The sequence below is a fragment of the Aotus nancymaae genome, unplaced genomic scaffold, assembly GCF_030222135.1.
Source record: "Aotus nancymaae isolate 86718 unplaced genomic scaffold, 86718_ANA_hifiasm-v0.15.2.pri h1tg000014l, whole genome shotgun sequence".
In the NCBI taxonomy this organism is placed as follows: domain Eukaryota; kingdom Metazoa; phylum Chordata; class Mammalia; order Primates; family Aotidae; genus Aotus; species Aotus nancymaae.
This window is the reverse complement of record NW_026988425.1, coordinates 93,377,900-93,403,181: the sequence shown is the minus strand read 5'-3', so window position 1 is coordinate 93,403,181 and position 25,282 is coordinate 93,377,900. Positions and strand designations below refer to the sequence as shown.

Below are 25,282 nucleotides of genomic sequence, written 5' to 3'. Positions count from 1 at the left end.
GTCAATAAAAGTTCATAATTACTTGTTCCTTGGAGCATTTTTATACCCGACCCCGTTCACTGTGCTGCAAAGAGGAAACTCAAGATCTCAAAAGTTCTTAACTTCCTAAACTCTAGAGGAAGCATGGTAAGCACTAGCGGGAACCTCGGGTTTTTAAGCAAAGATGATGGCTGTTTTCGTTGCTATTTTAAGCTGTCAGGGGATAAGCAACTCAGAATTCCCCTTCTTACTTCCCGCGGGAGGGAAGACTGGAATTGGGCCTCCTCATTTCTGAGCATGGGGACGCCTAAACGCAACAACCAAGTGTGAAAGACCGTTGAAGCTACTGTTCAACCTGAAGGAACAGGGATTTCAACTGGCGAGAAACTGGCGACCAGGAAGCTGCGGACCTGCGCATATAGATGAGGGAAATCCTGGCTCCCACACACTGTCTCATGCTGGGGGTGCCTCCCGACCTACCAGCCCACAGTAAAGAGCGGAACTAGCAGAGTAGCAAGTATTCCTCCCAATGAGGATGAGGACGAGAGGATGGTGGACAGGTAATCAGAGTGAACACTCGAACACAGGACTCTTGAAGAGTGTCCCTGCCACCCAATACAAGTACGAAAATTGGTAGGATGAAGGACAGGTGACAATCAGACGTCCTATATATTTTGAGACTTTTGGAGATAAATTTGCTCTCCTTTTTTGGAGAGAACGTTGCTCTTCCTTTCTCCCCTCCCTTTTCTTTCCTTCCTTCCTCGGTATCTGAATGTGTGTGTGGGTGTACTTGCGTTTAAAAGAGAGGTCCCTGGTAGCTGTTTTTTTTTTTTCTTTCTCAGAATCCTGTTTCTCCGCAATGAAGTTTAAGTGGGATTGGAGTTACCTTGACTTCTGCGTGAGGAGTTTCCATATGACAATGTAAGGGAGGCGTATAAATAATCCATAAACTTCCTAATGACACTTCTGTCATCACTTGTTTCCTGAAGCATCCTGAGCCAGGGTCGTCTTCCACCACCCATGTTGAGTGGGCGATCGGCTAACAGGTTCATGTGTGTATTTGTACTTTCCAGATTGAGCTGTGCATGGAATAACAAAAATCCTCTTCCTTCCACCGCCGCCCCCCACCCCCACCCCGTTTCACTCCACCTTGGAGGGGGTATTTTTGCGTGTGAGCGTGTATACTAAGCAAAAGCGACTGGAAAAAGATACTCCTTTTGTAATCCTCCCCCAGCTCTGCCTGAAGCATTCCTCCGGCGGGACGCTTTTGTAATCTGTCCCCAGGCGAGGTGCCCTCTCACCGAGATGCCGATAGACTATCTTGGCGCTCCCAGGCTCAAAGAGCTGATATTTTGGTGTCCCAGGAGAGTGTGTGAGGGTCTCTGTGTATATGAGTATATGAGTGAGTGTGCGTCTGTGCGTATTTATGTGCGCGAGCTCGCCAAGCGCGTGGCACTGTGAGCTTCCTCTCCCGGCACAGAGCAGGCAGAGCCGGGGACGTTACTCTTCAAGCAGCCTCCGCCCCCTCAGCCCGATGATTGGCTAGCTTTGCGCAGCCTTTCCTTGCTAGAAGAGGGAAGGGCCAGTGACGCCCCCAAGCCAGCTGCAGAAGCGGCCGCCACCTCCAAAGCACAAGGTGTCTCATCTGAAAAGAAACCTGAGCCCCAGGGAGGCGGCGCGGAAGACCCTGGCAGAGCTGGCGCGAACCGGGCGAGAGGGCGCTGGGCAGCGCTCGAGGACAAGAGGGAGCTCGGCCACAGAAGACCCCAGCGACCTGATCCTGGGATCCCGGCTCCAGGCTCTCCTAGCATTTTACAGGTTTCCCCCCAGCGACTATCTCCCCAAAACGGAGCCTTTATATCAAGAGAAGGTGCGGGAGCTGGGGCAACCAGGACTTTCCCGGGCACCCAAGATGCGCTCCATTAGGAAGAGGTGGACGATCTGCACAATAAGTCTGCTCCTGATATTTTATAAGACAAAAGAAATCGCAAGAACTGAGGAGCACCAGGAGACGCAACTCATCGGGTAAATGCAAAGCTTCATTTCAGGATATGACAAAAAGTCAAGCCATAAATGAAATGTGAATATAGAAGGTAGAGTGATGCTTAGGATGGCATATGTGTTTGTTTGAGCTCGCGTGTGGTTAGTGTCAGGAATTAAATAACAAAGGCTGTTGTTGAGATGTGCGTGATTCTCTAAGCTGTTCCCAGTTTGAGTTCAACTTGCCCTGTGCTGTTGTGGTGACAATTGTGTTGGCCCTGGGTGCTCTCACGCCAAAGGAGAAGTCACTGCAGAAGTGTCAACAAAGAACGTGTGCCCTTGTCCTTTTAATATGTGGCAGAATTCAAGAGAGATGTCTTTATTCACCAAACGGTTCCCTGTTTTCTCTGTCCTATCACCTAAGGAGATATTGGAGATAGATGATTTCTTGAAAGGCTGAAGTTAAAGCTCAGAAAGCAGAAAATAGGTATCCTCTGTTTCTCTACTTTTTCTTTTTCATTTTTGACGTTAGATAGATCTATGTATTATAATTTGAATTAGAAACTCCAGCACCACTGAGGATACTTCCTTATTTGTTCTTCTACGGGTAAAACGCATGGGCGTCATGGTTACAGTTTTGGAAAGAAACTGGGTACTGTAGCTTCACACAGACTATATTTCTGCTATTTTTTTTTAGTTTGTCTAGATGAATTCAGACTCTCCCCCGCCCCATTAAGTTCTCTAAATATCACACTTCCTTCCACCCTCCCGCTGGCCTCTGTGCCTTTGAAGTTTACCCAGGAGGTGGTGCAACTTTGTGTTTCTGACATAGCTTGGAAGCGTTTTTCCGAGGATGTGAACCCGATTGTCAACTCTGTTCAAAGTCCTGTTTCGGAAATCCTCCCTGTTCCGGTCTGGAGGCGTCCTCTATCAGAAACTCCACACCAGCAGAGATGCCTACCCAGTGTATATTTTCTCTGACATTGATTTAAACAAAGAAAAAAGCCGTGTGTGTGTGTGTATGTGTGTGTGTTGGGGTGTTGGGTCTGCTAAAACACACACACGTTCTTAAACTTCATGCACTCCATTTCTTAATATTCCTGCTCCCTAGGTAATAAGCATTTATTTAAGTGACCAAGATGTAGGTTTATCCTTACAGAAAGACTTTCTATTCTGTAGCACAGTCAAAGGGGACTGGAAGAGAATGAAAAAGCTAGCAAGGAATGGGCTGGAATGGTAGTTATGCATCAACGAATCTATACGTGGTCTATTCTGAGGGGGTAAAAAAGACGGGTATGAGGTCGTTTACACAGGACTGGGTGGCTTGAAAATCCAATCTAGCTCAATTGTCAGAAAAAAAGGACTTTGGGCAGGGGCGTGGGCATCCCTGCCAGACCTGTGCTTGCCAGGCAGACAAAGGGGTCTTTAGAAAGGTGATGAATGGGCGCGTGGGGCTCCGATGAGAGGCAGAGGCTGGAGCGTGAGGGTCGAGTCTCTTTGTTCCCTCCCGGGCGGTGGGCTAAGAGGATAAACCTGAGCCCAGACAAAGCGGCCAAGCCTCCTCAGGACTCCGGGGGTTCGGGCCCTTGGCTCGGACCCTGGTGAGCAGGAGTGGGCGGGGCTAGTGAGGAGAGGAGTCGCCAGACACTGCTGAGGTGTCCCTCTCCGAGCCTCCCTAAGCTATGGCCAGGAAAAGGAGCGCTCCTTGAGTCCCTGCAGGGGAAGTGGAGCCGGGACACTCCACATTGCATGGGTGTCATTTCTCCTGTGGCCCTTTCCTAGACATCGCCGGCTGGTGGGCGCAGCCCTGGGCGCTGAGGAAGAGGAGGCGGGCACGGGCGCGGCGGTTGAGCTAGCCGGGCTGGGCTTCTGCCCGCATCCTTTTCAAGCTGAACAGTTTCTTCCCAGCTTAGCTGAGAAGGCGCTGGGGCGGGCGCTAGAGTTAACCAAACAGGAAGAGAGGCGCGCACCGGGGCTGTCCCCTGTTCCGAGAGCGCCGGCGGCGAGGGGGAAAGAATGAGTGAGAAGACAGGGGAGCCTTTATTGCAGGACTCAGGCCCCTTTCGTCCACCCCACCTCCCGACTCCTTCCAAAGTCACTTTCACTGCTCAGTTGGCAACTGGCTCCTCCTTCTTAATTGTAACCCGCAATTACAGTCCGACGGGGCGAGGCAGAGAGCTGGCCGCGAGCATCGCGCTTACACCAGTGCCCTGTAGCGTCCTGGCTGCCTTGGCTCTTCCTGAGATACCGAGACTGTGGATGGAGATGGAGCTGCCAGAGCAATGCGAGGACAGCTAGATTCCCTGAGCACTGTTTCCTTTCTCTCCAGGATGAAAGGTTCAGTGGAAAAGCTTGTGACCTGAGCTCGTGGTTTCGTTTCAACTCCCAAATAGCGCTTCTGGTGGAGCAGTTGACTCATCAAAGGATCTAATCATCTCATTGCCTCTCTTTCTACCCAAGCCACGTGGAGAGGCCAGTTTTGAGTTTTCAGTAAACTGGAATGGAGGTTTGGCTCCAGATCCTTGCCCAGTATTGAAGTGAGATAACCAAGGCAGTCTCCGGCCTTTGGGGGGCACTGCGAGCCTTGTGGCTTGGCAGCAGTTTCAAAGAAGGGCCTGCCATAGGCCTTGAATCTTGCACCACCACCCCAGATTGATATTTAGCTTTCTGCTACCATTTTTGACATACACAGTCAGTTCCTTTATCCATTTTACCCTTCCCACAACTGGAGGTCCCATCTGTAGTTGGTATAGCATTACTCTTCTATATGCCACAATATTAAGCAATCATTCCACACAGATGGAAAAATAGAGAACCAGCACAACCTTCTCACCAACCACCCATATTCTCATATCTCCAGAGGAACACCTGTGGCATGTTTTTTTTAAAGTAATTATTCCAAAATAGGTCAAGAAATGATTATTGAACATCTAAAATTCATATTTCCTCCCTATTAGTTAATAAAGTTTAAGTCAAAAGGCAGTGAAGACATTAAGTGGTGTGTCCTTGACTACCTTTTTTTTTCTTAGTAGACCTCATATTTGGCTTATGACTTAACTAGCTCTGTGTGCACTTTGGGTATAATTGGAAATGTGTTAATATAAGGTTCCCATAGGTAAAATATGTAAGCATCCTCATTTAATGAGATAATATATTTGAAAATGTAATATAAACTTTAATGTCATATAAATACTTGTTTTGTTAGTACTTAAATCTTGCTACACACTATTTTTCTGGTTGACTACAAATGAGACTAACTTACTTTTCTTATTATCCAGGAATCTCCCTTATAATTTGACTATATACTTCAAGTTATGTTACTAAATGATAAACAATATTAATTCTGAAACCTATGATAAAATTGACGGTGGAGATAAGTATTTTCACTTAGAGTATTACATTGTCAGCAAAGTTAGTTCCAGTTTGGTTTAGGATGAAATACAACCTTGTGAATGCAGAAATTCAGAATTTGCACTTCACATTTCAAATTTCACAATTCTACTAAAATTCATAAGCAATAAATTAATGTAGAACCTCTCATTTTTATTTTTAGTTGTCACTTAAGTGATGAAAATACAAAATGGTCGCTGTGTGTTCAGCCTTAGTTTAATGCAAGTTCTTTTCTTAAAATTTGTGTAATAAAGAGGAAGTTTAACCTAGTCCAAAGGGAACAAATTCATTCAAAAGCCAAGTCATGAAGAGTTTCAGTGGTGTTGAATATGGGGCTTTTGAGACCTAATGCCATGAAGTGATATAAATCATATGAGTTATGTACTGCAAAACTAATAGAGTAAATTCTAATGAAACCTGGAAACTTGTATTTCAAAGAGAAAAATATTTGTAGACACTAGGTTACCTAACAAATGATTAATTCCTGCCACTGTTATCACATAAATAACAATCTTAGTGGATTTTTCTTTGCTCCATATAAGCAGAGACACTTTGTACTATGTTGATTTATGCAGAGTGATTTCTTGATGTGTTTTGATGTGTTTTGCTATTTTCCTTTTAAAAGTACATATTGAATCTTCTTGCAGATGTGTTTTGCTTGTGTTTTGCTATTTTTCTTTTAAAAGTACATATTGAATTTTCTTGCAGATGACCCTATGCAATAAATATTTTCAGTGCAGCTGTTCGAAAGTCACGTCTGATCTAGAGTGAGAAATAAATAGGGGGGCGGCAACATCCTTCGAGCTTTGCATTCATGGGAAGGAAGAGCCTTTTCTAAGACAGAATGCTACCAAGGTCATGAGTGAAACATCCCATGGGACCCATTTAACTTTGTACAGAGAAATTTACTCTAGAGCTTCAGATTGTATTAAGTTTGGCCTTCTCCCACAATCACTATTAGAAGGGTGACTAGTTGTATATATTTTTATTCAAAATTCTTTCCAGTGATAAAAGTCTGAAATTTGGCTTATCACCAGCTCAATGACAGCAATTCAAACAGCAGAGTAAAATGGTCACATTTTATTCTTGGAACACTGATTTAAACTTTTTAAATCTTGGAGATTCTGAAAAGGGTTGGGCCAACTAAATACATCATAGCAAACATTCTGCTATGTAATATGTATTTGTATCTTCATGTCAATGAAGCAATAATCCATAAATTATTCATTTAATTAATTAGGTTTTAGAGACAGAGTCTTGTGATGTTACTCAGGCTGGTCTCTAACTCCTAGTCTCAAGTAATCCTCCCACCTCAGCCTCCTGAGTAGCTAGGACTATAGGCACTGCCCACCATGCCTAGCTCTTCCACACATTTGAAAAAGTGCAAGCCCATGCATATTTTCACTTCTTCTATGAAAGTTTATTGGTGGTGAAAATAATTATTATAATGATAGCAATCTGTGGTTAAAGACGAGACTGATACATCAATTAATAGGGTGATGATTAGAAATATCCCTTACCCCTAGAAATAGTGATAGTTTGCACCTGAACACATGAAGTCACATCTCCCAAAGTGTGAAGGTTAGCTTCTGTGTATAGTCACATTTTTATTCATAATTAGTTATTATCATTAGAAATATAATATAAAAATTGACTTCTGGGCCAATGGTTAGTAAAGTGCACCCCGTGTATCCTTGCATCCCAAATGCCTCCCTGTAAAGCAATCATTATTTGCCATGAATAGGCATGCAAATCTATCATTTTCATCAGTAGGATAGTTTAAGATATTAATTTTAATAGAATTCTGAATTTCACAGGGAATAGCAGTTTATGATGCTTTGAGCGGCTTCAAATTTAAACATGTTAAAAAAATGCAAACCAAAATACCAAACTATAAGGCTTCAATTACAGAATTCAACTAACAACTGTTATACAGGTAATGTTCCCATTGATACTAGGAGAGGATTGCCTGCATAAAAAACACAGATTTAGAGTTTGTTATGTAGTGAATAGTCATGTTACATTTCAACTATATTTTTGACATTCTAAGAAGTAAAAGGTGATCTAAAGAAATAAATACAAATATTCAAAGGGCTGTGGTTATTGTTGGTATTTTATAAGAAGTGGCTTTTTGATTTTCTGAGTCTGGGTTTACATTGATAAAGTACAAGAAAATGGTCTATTGAATAATGAATTTATTCAGATATAAATGTTCTAATGGTATGAATGCTATTACAGGTATTTGCCAGCATCATGACTCCCTCCAGCACCCCAGCTAGTACCATACCTCATGACATACTAGCTTGACACTATTGGTTGCAAGGGGTAGTTTTTTAAATATAAGACAAAATACTAGTAATAATGGCTACTGAATGAATTTTCTTTTTACTATAATCTCTGTCTCTCCATCACCTGTCAGGGAAGTGACTCATTATTGAAATGTTTTGAAATCAATGCAATTTTTGAAAAATTAATTTTACATGCAGAGCCTGACTTGATCCTCACAAAGCCATTGCACATTAGATAATTTTACTGCAATTTTCAAGATAGAGTAAGGCCACTGTGGCTTAGAAAGAGAATAGAGTCCAGGAACACAAGCAAGTCATAGAATCACAAACACGCCCAGATTACCTAATATTCCAAGTTATCCTTGCTTCAAAACAAGAGCCCCTTCTATTATGCATGCATGCCTTCTGTAAAAATGAAATTACAATCTTAGGAGTCACAATTATACAGAAGGAGGAGCACTGAAAAAACATTCTCTGTAATCCCAGCACTTTGGGAGGCCGAGGCGAGTGGATCACGAGGTCGAGAGATCGAGACCATCCTGGTCAACATGGTGAAACCCCGTCTCTACTCAAAATACAGAAAATTAGCTGGGCATGGTGGTGTGTGCCTGTAATCCCAGCTGCTCAGGAGGCTGAGACAGGAGAATTGCCTGAACCCAGGAGGCGGAGGTTGCGGTGAGCCGAGATCGCGCCATTGCACTCCAGCCTGGGTAACGAGCGAAACTCCGTCTCGAAAAAAAAAAAAAAAAAATTTGCCTCTATTGTCTAAACAGAGTTAGTGAGAGACTAATAGGAAACAGAGCTTTTTATTTGTTTTATCTCATTTTAATTGCCAAATAATAATTGTGTATATTTATGGGATACAATGTGAGGTTTCCATACAAGTATACATTGTATAATGATAAGATCAGGCTAATTAGCATATCCATCACCTCAAATATATGTCATTTCTTTGTGATGAGTACATTTAAAATCTCTTGCAGCTACTTAAAAATATACAATACAATATTATTAATTAATGGTAGTCACTGTGTTGTACAACAGAACTTATTCCTCCCATCTAAATGTGAAATTTTGTACTACTGACCAATTTCTCCCCATTCTCCATTCACTCCCTCTTCCCAACATTCTGTTGTCTACTTCTATGATTTCCACTGTTAGAATCAATATATAAGTGAGATTATAAGGTATTTGTCTCTCTGTGTTAGACTGATTCACTTACCTTAATATCCTCTAGGTTCATTCATGTTGTCACAAATGGCAGGATTTTATTCTTTTTTAATGGCTGAATAGTACTCCACTGAGTATATATATAACATTGTCTTTATTCCTCTGTTGATGGACACATGGATTATTTCTATATCTGGGCTACTGTGAATGATGCTGCAGTGGACATGGGAATGTAAGCATCACTTTGACATACTGATTTCAATTCCTTTGGGTATATGCCCAGAAGAGAGATTGCTGAGCTACATAATTCGGTCTTTATATTTGGCGATTTTTTTCTTTAAGTACTATAGAGATTTTTTTTATTCAGAAATTGTTTTATTGCAAAAACATCACATGTAGATTCTTGTCCTGATAGTTATATTCACTTAATCCTCATAACACCTTTCATCATGCTTATATAATTCCTTTTAACTTGTAGGGGAAAATGTATCTAACATTCTTCATCGGTAATTAATTCAAATTATGTATTGTGCTGTTTAGACAAAATATTTCTTACTTTCACAAAGCTGGAATTTTTGTTTCATTTCAGAGATGGTGAATTGTCTTTGAGTCGGTCACTTGTCAATAGCTCTGATAAAATCATTCGAAAGGCTGGCTCTTCAATCTTTCAGCACAATGTAGAAGGTTGGAAAATCAATTCCTCTTTGGTCCTAGAGATAAGGTGAGTTTCTCTGCTAAGGAATAATAAATTTCACATCCTGTCCTCAAATATATTGGGCTTGGCAAACTTACATTAAACACCTGATTCATGGATTAAGTATGAATACTTAAATAAAAGAGTGAACCAGCTCTATTTAATGTTGCTCACTGAAGAATATGAAACCATAAAACTGAAATCATTACATAGTCGGAGGTTTAAGAATGAATATGTGAGTTTTGAATATGTGTCTTTATACTAATGGAATAAAATATTCAGCAGAGTACTAACATTTAACATACTTCACTCAATTACTCAGAATGGACGTATGTTTTAAGAATTATCTTTAACTTCTTCCCTATTGAGTTTTCATTCTGCTTTTGGGTTTTCTCAGCTAGCTGAAAATAGAGCCTATACAGTTCAACTGTGCTGACAATTATAAGTAAATTAGCCTTAGCCTGTGAATGAGTATTTCTGTGTGGGCTCGTGTTTTAAAAATTGGATACAAATCAGAAAATAAGCTTTCTAGATTACTGACTTCTTTTTTGTAAGACTAGTCATTTTAGCTGAAACCCACTCTTGAAATCATACTTCATGCCTACATATATCCAGTATGTAATTTTCTTCTGATATAAACCTGTTACTGATAAGAAAGTTAAGGTCAAACATTCTTAGTTATGGAGGAAACAGGAAGACTGTTTTCTCTTTATAGTTACATTGCATTACTGTATTGGTTAGTACATTTGAATCAGAGCATTTCAGTAAATGAGAACTCACTAAAAGTGTGAAAGAACACATTCTTTATATAATAAAATAATCTCAAAGTCAATGAATGCTGACCAAAATATTAACTATTCATTGACTAGATATTAATACAGAGATTTTATAGGAATATTTAGTGACTAAGAGATAAGGGACTGATTAATTTTCCTGGGTTTCTATCTATTCACTTACTGGATTATACCTACCTTTAATGTAGATTATAAGAAATTTGAAGGAAATGTCTATTAGTCTAAGTACACTCATCTTTAGAGTATGCACAGAAACTTCATACAATGTGTTGAAGCAAAGATAATCACTGCATGTTGAAATTTACTTGAATGAATGTCTAGAAATTTTTAAAAATTGGACATCAGCGTGATGTAGGAATAGTACTACTACTTTGGTATAAAGGCTTAAAATTGACTGGAAAGGAAAACGGGAATCAAATCATTTGGTATAAAGGCTTAAAATTGACTGGAAAGGAAAACGGGAATCAAATCATGGCAATGTCAAGTGGTGTATGTTTGTTTGCTTTTAGTTTAGTGGGAGCTTTCTATATTCACCCGCCTCCTACAAGAATGAGGAAATGAGTAGAGTCTGATGACAGAGCTCATAAATCGATGACTTCTGGGTAGAATATGGCCAGCAAGTAAAATTTATTTTCACTGGATAAAGAAAGAAAGAAAAAAAAAACCTTAAAGCCAGTATTAAAAATCAGGAGGATTTAAATAAAAGTACAGATTTTCATAAACCCTTGAGAAATTGAAATTTGACAACTTTGGATCTGTACTCCTCCTAAGATTTAGCGGTTAAAGTTGACCCTAGCCATGGTTGCTCAAGTTTGACATTTTCAACCTGGAGCTCACATCTTTCATGATACCTATCTAGTGCATTTTCTCTGTCTCATATCCCCATCCTCATGTTTGAATTTAGAAACCCTGTGAGAGGTGAGATAATTATGAGGAAAAAGGCACAAGATGTGAGATGATATGGGGTCATAAACATACATATACTATGGTTTAGAATGGAGTAATGATTCATATTTCTTGAAGGTATATTGGAAAGAGAGATAAACAGGTGATTAAACAGCAAAAGTTTGATTTGTAAGCAGAAAGAGAACTTTCAAATAGCATGGTTTAGCAAGAAAGGAGCCAATTAAATCTATAGAGATCTGGTAAAGAAACCTGATAGAAGAAAGTAAAATGAGATATTGTAGTAGTTTAATTAATATACCTAGCCATGCTAAATAATATGTCCAATAACAAAAAATCTAATAAGTAAATTAAATAAGTAATTGCCACTTGTTCAATTATTATATCTGGTCATGCCTTTCCTCGTATCTATATAAAAATCAAATACCATAAATATGCATGAGGCTATATACATTTTGCTATTAATAACATATTCAAGCAAAGGGTGATGAACCTAAGTTGACCCAAAAGATTCATATTACAACTTTACAAATCAATGAGAGGCGTGATCTATTTTTAATTATAATAACTGATGATATAAATGAAATGTTAGTACTATTTTTTATGGTTCTCCTTAACAGATTAAAGAAATAAACAATAAAACAATGAACAAATGTTGAATAATACATACAAATTTGTCACTTCCTTGAAAGAAAAGAATAATTTGTAAAACCATTATTGTACAATGTGTAAAGAGTTCATAAAAAATAAAATTGGCTATAGCAGAAATGACTAGTGAGTATTAATCAGTTTGATACCTGTAATAAAACTTTAGAATATGAAAATATCTGATTGTTGGCTTAGGTTTTGCAAATTTTTTTGGAAGACATTGGAAACTAAATATGGATCATTTATTATTATTATTCTTATTACTACTATTTTCTTTCATCCTCACTTTTCTGGAATTTAAGAAGTTACATATTACATTGAGTCAGTGATTGGGCATGGGTAAATTTTAAAAGTGTTTCCAAATTTCTACTTTTAAGTTTTTATTTATTTTTATTTTTATTTTTATTTTTTGAGACAGTCTCTCTTTGTAGCCCAGGTTGGAATGCAGTGGCATGATCTTGGCTCACTGCAATCTCTGCCTCCTGGGTCCCAGTTCAAGCAATTCTCTTGCTTTTATTTTTATTCATTTTTTTATTTTACTTTAAGTTCCAGGATACATGTGCAGAACCTGCAGGTTTGTTACATAGGTATACATGTGCCATGGTGGTTTGCTGCACCTATTCAATCCATCGTCAAGTTTTTAAGCCCTGCATGCGTAAGGTATTTGTCCTAATGCTCTCCCTTCACTTGTTCCCACCCCCGACAGGCCCCGGTGTGTAATGTTCCCCTCACTGTGTCCATGTGTTCTCATTGTTCAACTCCCACTTATGAGTGAAAACATTAAGACATTACAGGCAAACATTTTTTATCTTACATGATTCAATTATGAATATAAATCTTTTACGTTTAAAAATCTTATTAAACTTATAATGCTCTTATTACATTCCTAATAATTGTCCATATATTAAAATGTGAAAACAGTTCCTGAGATCATTTTTTTTTCTATTTGTAGACATAATTTTCTTTCCTATTACTAATTCCTTCATTCCCATATGTCTTATGTTATTTTCATAAGCACACCAAGAATCAGTCCACATATATTCATCAAACAACTCTACTTCTGGGGAGCTGTCTGCGAGAGATGGTTCCACGTGTTACTTCATTGTACTTTGAGGATTCAAGATATGTGGAGTTCATGCATTCTACAGTTAACTTTGCACTCAAAATAATTATCTTAGTTTTAAGGCTTGATATTTTTGGTAAAAGTTTGTTCTTTCCTATTATAAGTTAAGTAATGACGGATTTAAGATGCATTAGACGTTGTGAATAAATTGGTGAACACTGAACTGAGAGATTGCGTAGTCATGTCCAATATTTGCAACTTGACTTTTTTTCCATATTTAGATTATTTATTTGCTTTTTATTTTCTTATTTTTTATATGTTGACTAGAAACCCCAAGAGTGCAAACATCAAGTATAGACGTATAGAAATGTACAAGCTCAGCTACTATCAGGATAGCTTTATCACATCATAATTAGAAAAAAAATATTTCAGCTCTCAGGATCATGATACATCAAAGTTCTGAAATACATAAAACTTGAAGGTTAACCATAATTGCAAATTTATATATGCTTAACTGACAAGAAGAATTTCCTATTGCATACATAGATTTACTTTATGAAAAGGTCTACATACAGTTTTTATACCATTTTCCACTTGCTTTGATTAGCAAGTTACCAGTAGAGCTAATCTTGGGTCATAAAGCTTATTAGTGGCAGTGTCAAGATTCAAACCCAGACCTCCTGACTGAGGAACCAGAGCCTTATACAATAATTTTTTTTAAGAATATATTTTAGTGCCCAAATGTATATTATTAAAATTTATCATTATGGAATAAATGATTCTCTTTCCTCTAAAATAGCAAAAGATATTCTTCAATCACCATTACCAAATTCTGGGCCAAATATCAAATGGCACTCTAGGATGTAAATTAAACTAAAAATGTTCTTCATCAAGTTGTGGGACAATTTTGCCTTTTCATTTGTTGTGTTTAAAATTTTTTTGATACTAAGATGTCTTTCCTATAACTGCTAGGACTTAGAAATCCTAAACAAGGTGCAGGTGAAAGTCTTATTCTTTCAGAGCTTTAAGGCAAGTTGCCTTGCAAAAATAGTATTTCGAAACAAACAAAAAATGTGTGTTCTCTCTGTTTTTTTGTAGGCATAATGAAACACTTGGCATTTCTTAGTTTTACTTTTTATTTTCTTTTGGTGAATTGTGTCAGTACTAACTTAATTTATACAGTGTTTTTTTTTTTTTTTTTTTGGTCTGTAGTCAGTGTTTAAAGTTTGCAAAAACTGATTCCTAATATACGTATCATAGCCTAATTTGCTTCTCAACTTGTGATACATTCCACCTATAAGATTTGTCACACAGTACTTTCTCATGGAGTTAACAATATCATTTAGATTAAATTTTAGTTGCAGCTGTGTGTTTATTATTGCCAAGAAACCTATAGAGAAGAAAGAGTGGCACCTGGTGATAGGTTAGCTACATTTAACATTTCACAAATGAAAACAATGTTACTAAATAATGTTTAGTAAACTAATTTTCTGGGATTCTGCAGTTGCTATTTCAAGTGATAGTTGATGTCGAAAGGGAAGTTCTAGTTGAAAATTCAGTTAATACTTTCTGTGTAGAATTTACTTGTCAGTTTAACAGTCTAAACCAACCTTCCCGTTTAAGGCTGATATAGTCTAACAAAAAATAGTTGTTATGACTAAGATATTTAGTTTCACTGAAAATGAAACATATTTTCAGATTCCTTCAGTTATCTTTTACGTTAAAATAGTTGCTGAATTTAGGTGTTTGCTTATCTAATGAGGTTTCAAACACTGTATTATGATCACGAAATGACAGTTAAAGACCTATGAGGGTTTTTTTTGTTTGTTTGTTCTTTTGAGTCATGCACAGAAAACACAAACCCCTACTTTGAATATCAGGTAATGACCATGTACTAGGAAAACTTGTACTGGTAAAGCATGCATATTAAGCATTAGCTTTTGTTGATTCATGTTTACCTGGAGTGCAGATATTAAAGCCGGTTTTCTTTCTACCTCTCTCATTTCCAAAATAATTTTGTTTGACCTACTGTTAAACAAAAATTCCTGTCAATTATCTTCTGAGTAAAAGCATATATCTTCTCCATGGTGATATACTGTTGTTTCAGTTCAGTGTAAGTATAGGAGTTTCTATGTTTCCAATAATATTTAGCTAATTATATTTGAGTGTTTTTTTATTTCATATTTATAGTCTGAACAACAACTAGACTTAGCAAATACACAAAGCTTTTAATTCTCCATTACATCTACAATCTAAAAACTGTTTTCATTAGAGGATAAAAAATTAACCTGTTCTTACTGTTTCCAAAAATTACTAAGCACTTAAGTCATAATATTATTCACTCATAGTAATTACTTTCAGTCTTTCTTGGATCCTACAAAAGGAATTTTAACTCAGATAATTTTCCATATGTAGATATAAGACCTAAAACAGAAACTAAAACTTTGGTTCAGGAGTAAGAAAAAAAAAAAAAACTTAAAAAACCACACACTAGAGTCACTCAAGTTTACCTCTTTTTCTTTTTATTTTGTAAAATAGCAAACTCCCGAGTTTTGCCTAAGCTTTTCATGTTTTTATATTTTGATTAGTCTATGTGAGTTGGTAGTTTTTATAGTTTTTAAATCAATTTTACTTTTTTTACTGCTTCAATTGAAAGAAAAAATACTGCTGAGCCTATAACAACAATGGAAGACCGCATAATTACAATCTGTACTTAGTAATTATTTATCTTATTAAGCATTAGTTTCTTCTAAGAGTTAGACAATATGATGTCTTTTAAAACTTTGCTTAACTCTTATAGTTTTCTTTTAAAACCATTTTTCTCTAAGAGAAAAATAGAGGTTTAATTATACTCAGGAACTTAAAGACATGTTTAAGGTATGATGGACACATTTTTCCTCTAGAGCTTTTATTGTTTAAGCTCATCACAATTGGTAAATTTTATTACTAAGAGCAGAATATAACCTTATCCCTTGACTCCATCAAAAGAATACTCAGAAGGCAGAAGCATGATTAGCAAAGAGGTTTAATTATACTCAGGAACTTAAAAGACATGTTTTAAATTATTTTGGGGACTGTCTATAACATAGCAACGGTACTGTTATCGGAAAGTCCCTTTTGACATTAGTTGACTAGCATGTAAGTGTTAACTTTTTTAACCAAATAAAAGAGATTTTCTGTTTTGAATTTCTAAGCTACAGAATATTTTTTCAAATCTGGGCCACTAATCTACTCACTGTAAGCTTGCAAGCATGCCACTTCTTGGGAGTGTACATCTTCAAATACATCTACAGCAACCCATTTAAGTTAGATTCAAAGAAAAACGATAACACCATCTATATTGATGATTTAACCACATCCGTATAGTCTCTATTTTAGAGTCAGCCTTGTCGTTTTCACAGGAAATGAGAAATTTCTGTTGAAGTACAAGTGTCAGATATTAATTGTTCACTTACTTGCTTGTAAGTGGTAGTCAATAAATATGTACAAAAGTTTCTGTGTATTGACACTTTTAGTGCTAGTTGTTAACTTTCGTGAAGCATCACTTAGCACTTGACATAAACACTTTCTAGTTTCTATAATGTATAGGCCCTAGGGTTACTTATTTCAAATATAATTCTCTCCTTATATAACTTGTACTTTGTTAAGATAAACTGTTATGGTGTCTCAGTGGTATTTCTATCAATTTTTGTGATTTTATTTGTAGAGTATTTATGTAGGCTTTCCTGCACAACTTCTACTGCTTATGAATCTGATATTCAGAATATTTGAGAAAAAATTTCCTAAAATTATTTTTTTCGAAGAATATTGATATATTTCTTGAGTATAAAATCATAACAGTTTTTCAGTCACTTGGTTTTCTAACCAGAACAAATATTAAACTGGAACATATTTAGAGCAAATCAAAATGAAGACAACAAAAGGAAAGATATGAGTTACTTTCCACCCTTCTTTGCTAATTACGCTTCTGCCTTCTGAGTTAGAGAATTACTCTTTTGATGGAGTCAAGGGATGAGGTTATATTCTGCTCTTAGTAATAAAATTTACGAATTGTTATGAGCTTAAACAGAAGAGCACTAGAAGAAAAATGTGTCCATCATATCTTAAATTTTATAATAATGCCATTGTTTTTATTGCTTCAAAAATACTTGCAATAAGAACACTTAAGTAAATAATATCCAATATCCAACCTAGGTGTAGTTTCCCAGATTGCTTCTTGCTGGTATTATGTTGGATATCCCTAGAATCAAACAATTCCAGACTTTTGTGGCCAGGTTCATAGTTTGAGTCATGCACGGAAAACACAACACACTGCTTTGAATATCAGGTAATAACTTGACCACATACTGGTAAAGCATGCATATTAGGCATTAGCTTTTGTTGATTCATGTTTCTCTAGAGGGCAGATATTAAAGCCATATATATGGCTTTAATTATATATAAAAATAAATATATATATATTAAATTTAATTATATATATATAAATATATATTAAAGCCATATATTTTTATTTTATTTTATTTTCCTCAAAACCTACCAGGGTCCCGGACTCTTCTCTTCTTGTTTGTTCCAGGTATAAATAACCTCATCCAATGATGTCTTCTGCTCAGAGTTCTTAAGCCTTCAAACTCTCCTCTAATTTCTCTGACCTATCCCTCCCTCCTATTATGGACCTATATGGAAAGGCAATATCCCTCTTACTTCTGAGGTGACTCCAATTTATAGTGGTGTCTTTTGCTAAGTGGGGTTACAAAAACATTTAAAAGATCCCAATAAATAGACTCTCACACAATTTAGATTACAGGCATTGCTAGATATATATTCCCTTTCATCTCAGCCTGCAAGTTAGTTGGTTATTTCATGCCTGACTTTACCTTTTTTAGTGCCTTCCTAAAGAAGAAGCTAACATAAACCAACATACAAACACTTTTTAGACAATTACTCAAGAACAACATATTTATCAGATATATGGCACAACTTCCAAATTATTGCAGACAGCATTTGTATCAGGTGCTTTTCTGTATCATGCCAAAGGTCATCAGTTTCCAGCCAGCTATATATATTTTATCATTTTCCATCATCTACCTATTTAGCATATGCATACACTTACATTCATATAGCCTCTCACATCTGTTATCAATTTATGTATTATGTATGGGCGAGGCTAAAGATCCACCAAAAATCAACTGTAAAATTTAGTGACTAAACGAGTAGGAAATTTCTTTATTTCTCACATAAACTCACATGATCCACTCATATCCTGTTTAAGAAAATTAACTTACATGACCTAACTGAACTCTACTTGGATTTTGAGACTTGCAGATATTCTAGCTGAGCATCCATGTGCTCAAGAAAAACGTACAAGGTTCAAATACTAGAAGGAAGAATAGAAGAAAGCAGCTAAGGAACAATTAGGTAACTCTGCTACAGAGTCCGATGTTCTGTCTAATCATCTTGTCTTTGACGTATCCATCTTACTTCCTGGACTCTTGATCTTAGAGAAAAAGTTGCATATGCATTTATTGCTATAGTTTTAATTCTTCTTAGATAATTATAATATACATATCATCTGTATAAATGTATATAAGTTTGAGAAGTTCGTTCCTTTTAATAGCATTAACTGTGATACAATCGAAAATAATTTCAAATTATTTCTATCCACCTTAACTAGACAATATTAAACAACATATATAATTATCAAAATAGGCTGAAGCTATTCAAAGTCCAATCATGTCAACTGTGTTTTACTTAGGAAACCAATTTTTCTATATATTTTGACAATTGGAGTGCTTTTTTTTACTCCACCAATACATGTATATGCTGTATATATGAACACAGTCATTAAGAAGCTGTACAAAGAATTTTTAAAATGTTATCTCCTATAAAATGTACTTAATTCATTGGTTTAATTGCCATCTAAGATTCCTAGTTTACCAATTTGGTAATCTAAGATTAGTAATTTACTAATTTGTATTTTGTCTTATGTTATTTTGTAAATGACATCACCAGTTCTTGGATACGCTGTCCTTAATGTAAAACTTTGCTTGTATTTCAAATACAGGAAGAATATACTTCGTTTCTTAGATGCAGAACGAGATGTCTCAGTGGTCAAGAGCAGTTTTAAGCCTGGTGATGTCATACACTATGTGCTTGACAGGCGCCGGACACTAAATATTTCTCATGATCTACATAGCCTCCTACCTGAAGTTTCACCAATGAAGAATCGCAGGTTTAAGACCTGTGCAGTTGTTGGAAATTCTGGCATTCTGCTAGATAGTGAATGCGGAAAGGAGATTGACAGTCACAATTTTGTAATAAGGTGAGCATTCTGTTCTTTGAGACGAAGTTTTTCAAAGACGTTTTACTTGTGGATGGAAAACTAGCAGAAAATTTTATAGTATTACTAAAAGCTCAAACAAATTTGTCTATGATATCCTTCACTGTGTAACATTTAAATTATGTTTACCCTAGAATAGAATATTATAATTATTGCATAGTTGAAATAAAAAGTGATCTCATCGTAGCAACAAGATTCACACAGCTTTTTTAGTGATAGAGGAGGCAAATGGAAATTTTACTATGTTTAATATTCACACACAAAATTTTTTCTTACTATCTCTTCTTTATGCTGATTAGTTTTATATGATTTTATTTGTTGTATAAAGATTATGAATATTACTATGGAATGATGTAACATATTTATGTTAATTTTACTTTTTATTAATAATTATCTAGAAGATAGTAAGAGCCTAGTTTAGCAAGTTGATATTTGATATCCTGAGCCATATTTCTTTAATTTCTCTTTATATATGGTATTTGTGTATGTTAGTATATTTGAGTTTTATAGTTTTCTTACATAATTAAGCATGCCTGCTTATTTTTCATTAATGGTCAAGAGACATTTGATGAATTGTGTATTTGATTAACTTATTAACTGAAAAAACTCAACAGTAGAAGTGGAATTGTAATCACATCATAAATAGAAGCAGTTTTTAATGGGCAATTGTTATATCTGTACAGTTTTTTGGCTTGTTTTAGTTACTTAGAAAAATTAGGTAAATGAATGAAACACGGATATTGAAATGTGAAATAGCACAGCATAAAGATGGATAGAAAAGTATGCCGAGTTGACATGTTGAAAAACACCTACAGTCTCTTGAAGCTATGCTAGAGTACAGCCTGTGAAAGTATAGATCTTGAAAAAGTCTTTTTGAAATAAAGTCTTAAAAGGAAAGATAATTATGTATGTATTAATCATAAATAGGCAACTACTTTTTAAAAAAAGGTCATGAAAAATCACACTTAAGCATTATCGAGTGAAGAAAATTTATAACAGCAAATACAACTGCAAACATTTTTACCTTATTATCTTTCCTTTTCTCTCTTGGGTGGAGGGTCAGAGATTAATTTGAAACCAATTGAGCCTTTTAAAATCTGAACTCTTAAACTAATTAGAGTAAGAGAAAAACCTTGTGAACAAGTAGATATATATAGTGACAAAATTGTATAGAAAGAGGAGGTAAAAGTATTTGATGAGGGAATGGCAAAGGAAGTGGAATCAGGAGATTCAAACATTGAGGTCTATGAGAAGTATAGCTGTGAAAAATGTAAGGCCTCTAGAATTTCTGACATGACCAAATCATAAGGCAGGTAAAATAAGAAAGTAAAGCTGTCAAGGTATAGTCAAAATTGTTGCAATGTAAGGATCGCAACAATTGCAATAGGGAATTTTAAAAGGTAATTAATACTGGAGTAAAACAAAGTCTATTTCTGCATTGCTCTAAACTTTGGCACTGGGGCCTAAGTTGTTAGATTTAGCCCCACCTGTGACTCTGAAATTAAGGCTGCTTTTCCATGCGGGTAATGGGAGAGGCTTGATGGCAGTAGTCCCCCATGTTTATGTCATTTCCTTATTGCCTCCTGATCTGGCTTTGTTACTCCAGTTTCTATTAACTGAGATTTTGCATTATTCCAGTTCCCAAACTACTGAGTTCTTATCTAACATGGAATTGTGTGTCCAATAAGTGGTTCCTACACTCTTTCTCTGTCTTACAAGTGACTGGTGGTCAACCCTGCTTTATACTACCACCTCTCATTTTCACTTTTCCTGCCTTCAATTTCTAGAAGTTATACAGCCTGCACTATATCTCACTTCCCTGAAATTGGCTTTAGTCAGCCTATAGGTTTTCAGATTTCTGAGATGTAGTCAATCTGTGAATAAAACTCTGGTCCCCAAAAATCGTTCTATCCACCTCTTTTGTTCTAAAATTGAAGACAGTTTTCTCTTTCACTGGCCAAGCAGCAACTGACCACCTGATAGTATTGCCTTCATAGTTCTACTATGGACTACTGATCATTCAGATCACTACTAAGCTACTCTGGTGCTACTCCAGCAAAATGCCTAGAACTTGATATTGTACATATGCTTTCTCTTCCTTTTACGTTTTAGGCACCTAATTTGTCATATATTAACAAATTCCAACTTCAACTTTGGAATATTCTTTGATCATTCCTATAGTAACCCAACTCCAGCAAAGTTCAGTAAACTGCTTTACCTGCTTTTATTACATATTCTGTGGCTCCTGGACTCTTAATCTACCTTATTGCTAACTTTCAGATGGATTTGAATGTCTGTTCTTAGTTTCTTGTCCACTATTGTCAATCAAAAGATCTAATGTTTTAGTAGAATATCCTTGGCACTTCTTTAAGTGGTGCATTAGTCTATTTTCATAGTGCTAATAAGGACATATCTGAGACTGGGAAGAAAAACAGTTTTAATTGGACTTACAGTTCCACATGGCTGGGAAGCCTCTGAATCATGGTGGGAGGTGAAAGGCACTTCTTACATGGCGGTGGCAAGAGAAAATGAGGGATATGCAAAAGCAGAAATCCCTGATAAAACCATCAGATCTTGTAAGACTTATTCACTACCATGAGAACAGCATGGGGAAAACTGCCCCCATGATTCAAATTATCTCCCACCAGTCCCTCCCACAACACATGGGAATTATGGGAGTACAATTTGAGATGAGATTTAGCTGGGGACACCACTAAATCTTATCATTCCCCTCTTAGTCCCTCTGTATCTCATGTCCTCCCATTTTAAAACCAATCATGCCTTCCCAACAGCCCCCCAAAGTCTTGACTCATTTCAGAATTAACCCTAGAGTCCCCAGTCCAAAGTTCCATCTGAGACAAGGCAAGCCCTTCTGCCTATGAGCGTGTAAAATCAAAAGCAAGCTAGTTACTTCCTAGATACAATGGGAGTACAGGTATTGGGCAAATACAGCCATTCTAAATGACAGAAATTGGCCAAAACAAAAAGGTTACAGGGCCGACACAAGTCCAAAATCCAGCGGGGCAGTCAAATTTTAAAGCTCCAGGTCTCACATCCAGGTCACTCTAATGCAAGAGGTGGGTTCCCATTGTCTCGAGCAGCTCTGCCCCTGTGTCTTTGCAGGATACAACCTCCTGTCCAGCTTCTTTCACAGGCAGGCATTGAGTGCAGCTTTTCCAGGCAAATGGTGCAAGTTGTCAGTGGATCTACCATTCTGGGGTTTGGAGGATGGTGGCCTTTTTCTCACAGCTCCACTAGGCAGTGCCCCAGTAGGGACTCTGTGGGGGGCTCCAACCTCATTTCCCTTCCACACTGCCCTTGCAGAGGTTCCATGAGCACCCCACCCCTACAGCAAACTTCTGCCTGGGCATCCAGGCATTTCTATACATCTTCAGAAATCTAGGTGGAGGTTCCCAAATCCTAATTCTTGACTTTGTGCACTCGCAGGCTTAACACCATGTGAAAGCCACAAAGGCTTCAAGCTCACACCGTCTGAAGCCACAGCCTGAGCTCTACATTGGCCCCTTTCGGCCATGGCTGGAACAGCTAGAATGCAGGGCCCCAAGTTCCTAGGCTGCACACAGGGACCCTGGGTCCAGCCCATGAAACCGCTTTCTCCTAGGTCTCCAGGACTGTGATGGGAGGGGGCTGCCATGAAGACCTCTAACATGCCTTGCAGACATTTTCTCCATTGTCTTAGAGATTAATACTCAGCTTCTGGTTATGTATGAAACATTCTGCAGCCACCTAGAATTTCTCCTCAGAAAATGGGTTTTTCTTTTCTATCACATTGTCAGACGGCAAATTTTCCAAACTTTTATTTTATTCGGTTTCCCTTATAAAACCGAATGCCTCTAACAGCACCCAAGTCATGTCTTGAATGCTTGGCTGCTAAGAAATTTATTCTGCCAGATCCCCTAAATCATCTCTCTAAGTTCAAAGTTCCACAAATCTTTGGCAGGGTTAAAATGCCACCAATCTCTTTGCTAAATCATAACAAGAGTCACCTTTGCTCCACTTCCCAGAAAGTTCATTTCCATCTGAGACCACATCAGCCTGGACCTTATCGTCCATATTGCTATCAGCAATTTGGGCCAAAGCATTCAACAAGTCTCTACGAAGTTCCAGACTTTCCAATATTTTCCTGTCTTGTTCTCAGCCCTCCAAACTGTTCCTACCTCTGCCTGTTACACAGTTCCAAAGTTACTTACACATTTTTGGGTATCTTTTCAACAGTGCCCCACTCTACTGGTACTAATTTATTGTGTTAGTCTGTTTTCATACTGCAAATACCAGTTTACTGTATTAGTTCATATTCATGCTGCTGATAAAGACATAACCCAAGACTGGGAGGAAAAAAAGAGGTGTAATTGGACTTATAATTCTACATGGCTAGAGAGGCCTCAGAATCATGGTGGGAGATGAAAGGCACTTCTTACATGGTCATGGCAAGAGAAATTGGGGAAGATGCAAAAGCAGAAACCCCTGATAAAACCATCAAATCTCATGAGACTCATTCATTACCATGAGAATACTATTGGGAAAATCACCCCCATGATTGAAATTATCATCTACCACCAGGGCCCTCCAACAATATGTGGGAATTATGGGAATACAATTCAAGATGAAGTTTAGGTTGGGACACAGTGAAACTAATCAAGTGAGAACCTCACTGAGTTGACAGTTATATTTTGGCCTTATACTTTTTCTGTGTGCAATCTGAGCTTTAACGTATTTTAGATTTCATGAGTATTATATATATGTATGTATGTGTATATATATATACACACACACACACACATATATCTCCAAACTTTAAAAGGCCTAGATACTAGTAATATTGAGTAGGGTAGAAAAAATACTTTTAAAACTTTGAGAGTAATGTTAAAATAGTTAACAAACTAGTATTTTCTATTATTGGCAGTTTCCAGGAGCTTTCTCTTCACAAAGAAAGGATGATTTCAGATGAACTAAAATGAGAGTTATTATATAAGAATATATGCCACACAAAATACTTTCTCAATTCAAAGTAGACTTATCTCTATACTTTGTAATACAAGAGTTCTTTCACAATTCAAACAGATTTTATAAACTTAAAAAATGAGGTAGTCTTGCTGGAGTTTTAATTTATATTTTTGACTTTGGAACATCACTGTGGAATTTTACTTTTTTAAAAATTTATTTATTATCCTTTAAGTTCTGGGGCCATGGATGCAGCAGACCACCAGCATGGCACTGTGGATTTTTCATATGTATTTCTGTAAATCTGCAACCTACTTCAGCCTACCTCCCGCTGTTGGTGACTTTTCTACATGAGTCTTACCTGCATACAAAATCAGAAATTTTAGATTGGAGCAAGAATCTGCATCTTTAAAAAGCATATATATGGGGAGTTGACACTTAATTCACTATAATGTAGAAATTTAGTGAACGTAGATACATGCGTTTTATGTATATCTAATTTAGATAACTGTGTCTTACAGTGTCAGATTCATATACACACCCACAAGCACATACAAATATCTTATTTATTTTTATGGTAAATATGAATGAAAAAAATTGAAATTACCATAAAAGTGGCTTGACCCCCTTTTCTACTTAGCATTATGTCACCAATTAATCAGCAAATTCTATAATATTACCTTCAAAATATATCTGGAGTCAAATGATTTCTCATGATCTTCACTGCTGTCAACCTGGTAAAAGCCAACATCATCTCTTGCTTAGAACTCTACAATAGTTCCTTAACTGATGTGCCTCTTTGCATTCTTGCTCCCTGCTCCCAAAGCCAGAGTCTCTCTTCATCATACAACAGCTTCTCACCACACTTTACAAAATACCACTATCTTGCCAGTAATGATAAATGAGGTAATCTGAAGCTTCAGGGACAGATGATGTGCCTGTCAGTCATGTTGTCTGAAACCCTCTTTCCCACATACCTTTGGGTGGTGTTGCCCCTCATTTGAGGGAAAAGATGATGGTCTATGCTTGTACAGAATATCCTCTGCAAGTCTTCCCCAACTGTAGTATCAGAAA

General features: G+C 36.9%; 1 protein-coding gene across 1 annotated transcript in view; it reads left to right on the top strand.

The window, feature by feature from the left end:
- The first annotated feature begins 1,566 nt into the window (after positions 1–1,566).
- Positions 1,567–25,282, top strand: part of ST8SIA4 (ST8 alpha-N-acetyl-neuraminide alpha-2,8-sialyltransferase 4) — an 89,968-nt gene continuing 66,252 nt past the window's right edge. Inside the window, exons 1-3 of the mRNA XM_012459471.3 lie at positions 1,567–2,004; positions 9,397–9,528; positions 18,971–19,228. Of these exons, the coding sequence (XP_012314894.1) occupies positions 1,892–2,004; positions 9,397–9,528; positions 18,971–19,228 (503 nt within the window). The 5' untranslated portion in view covers positions 1,567–1,891. The remainder of the gene's footprint in view (positions 2,005–9,396; positions 9,529–18,970; positions 19,229–25,282) is intronic.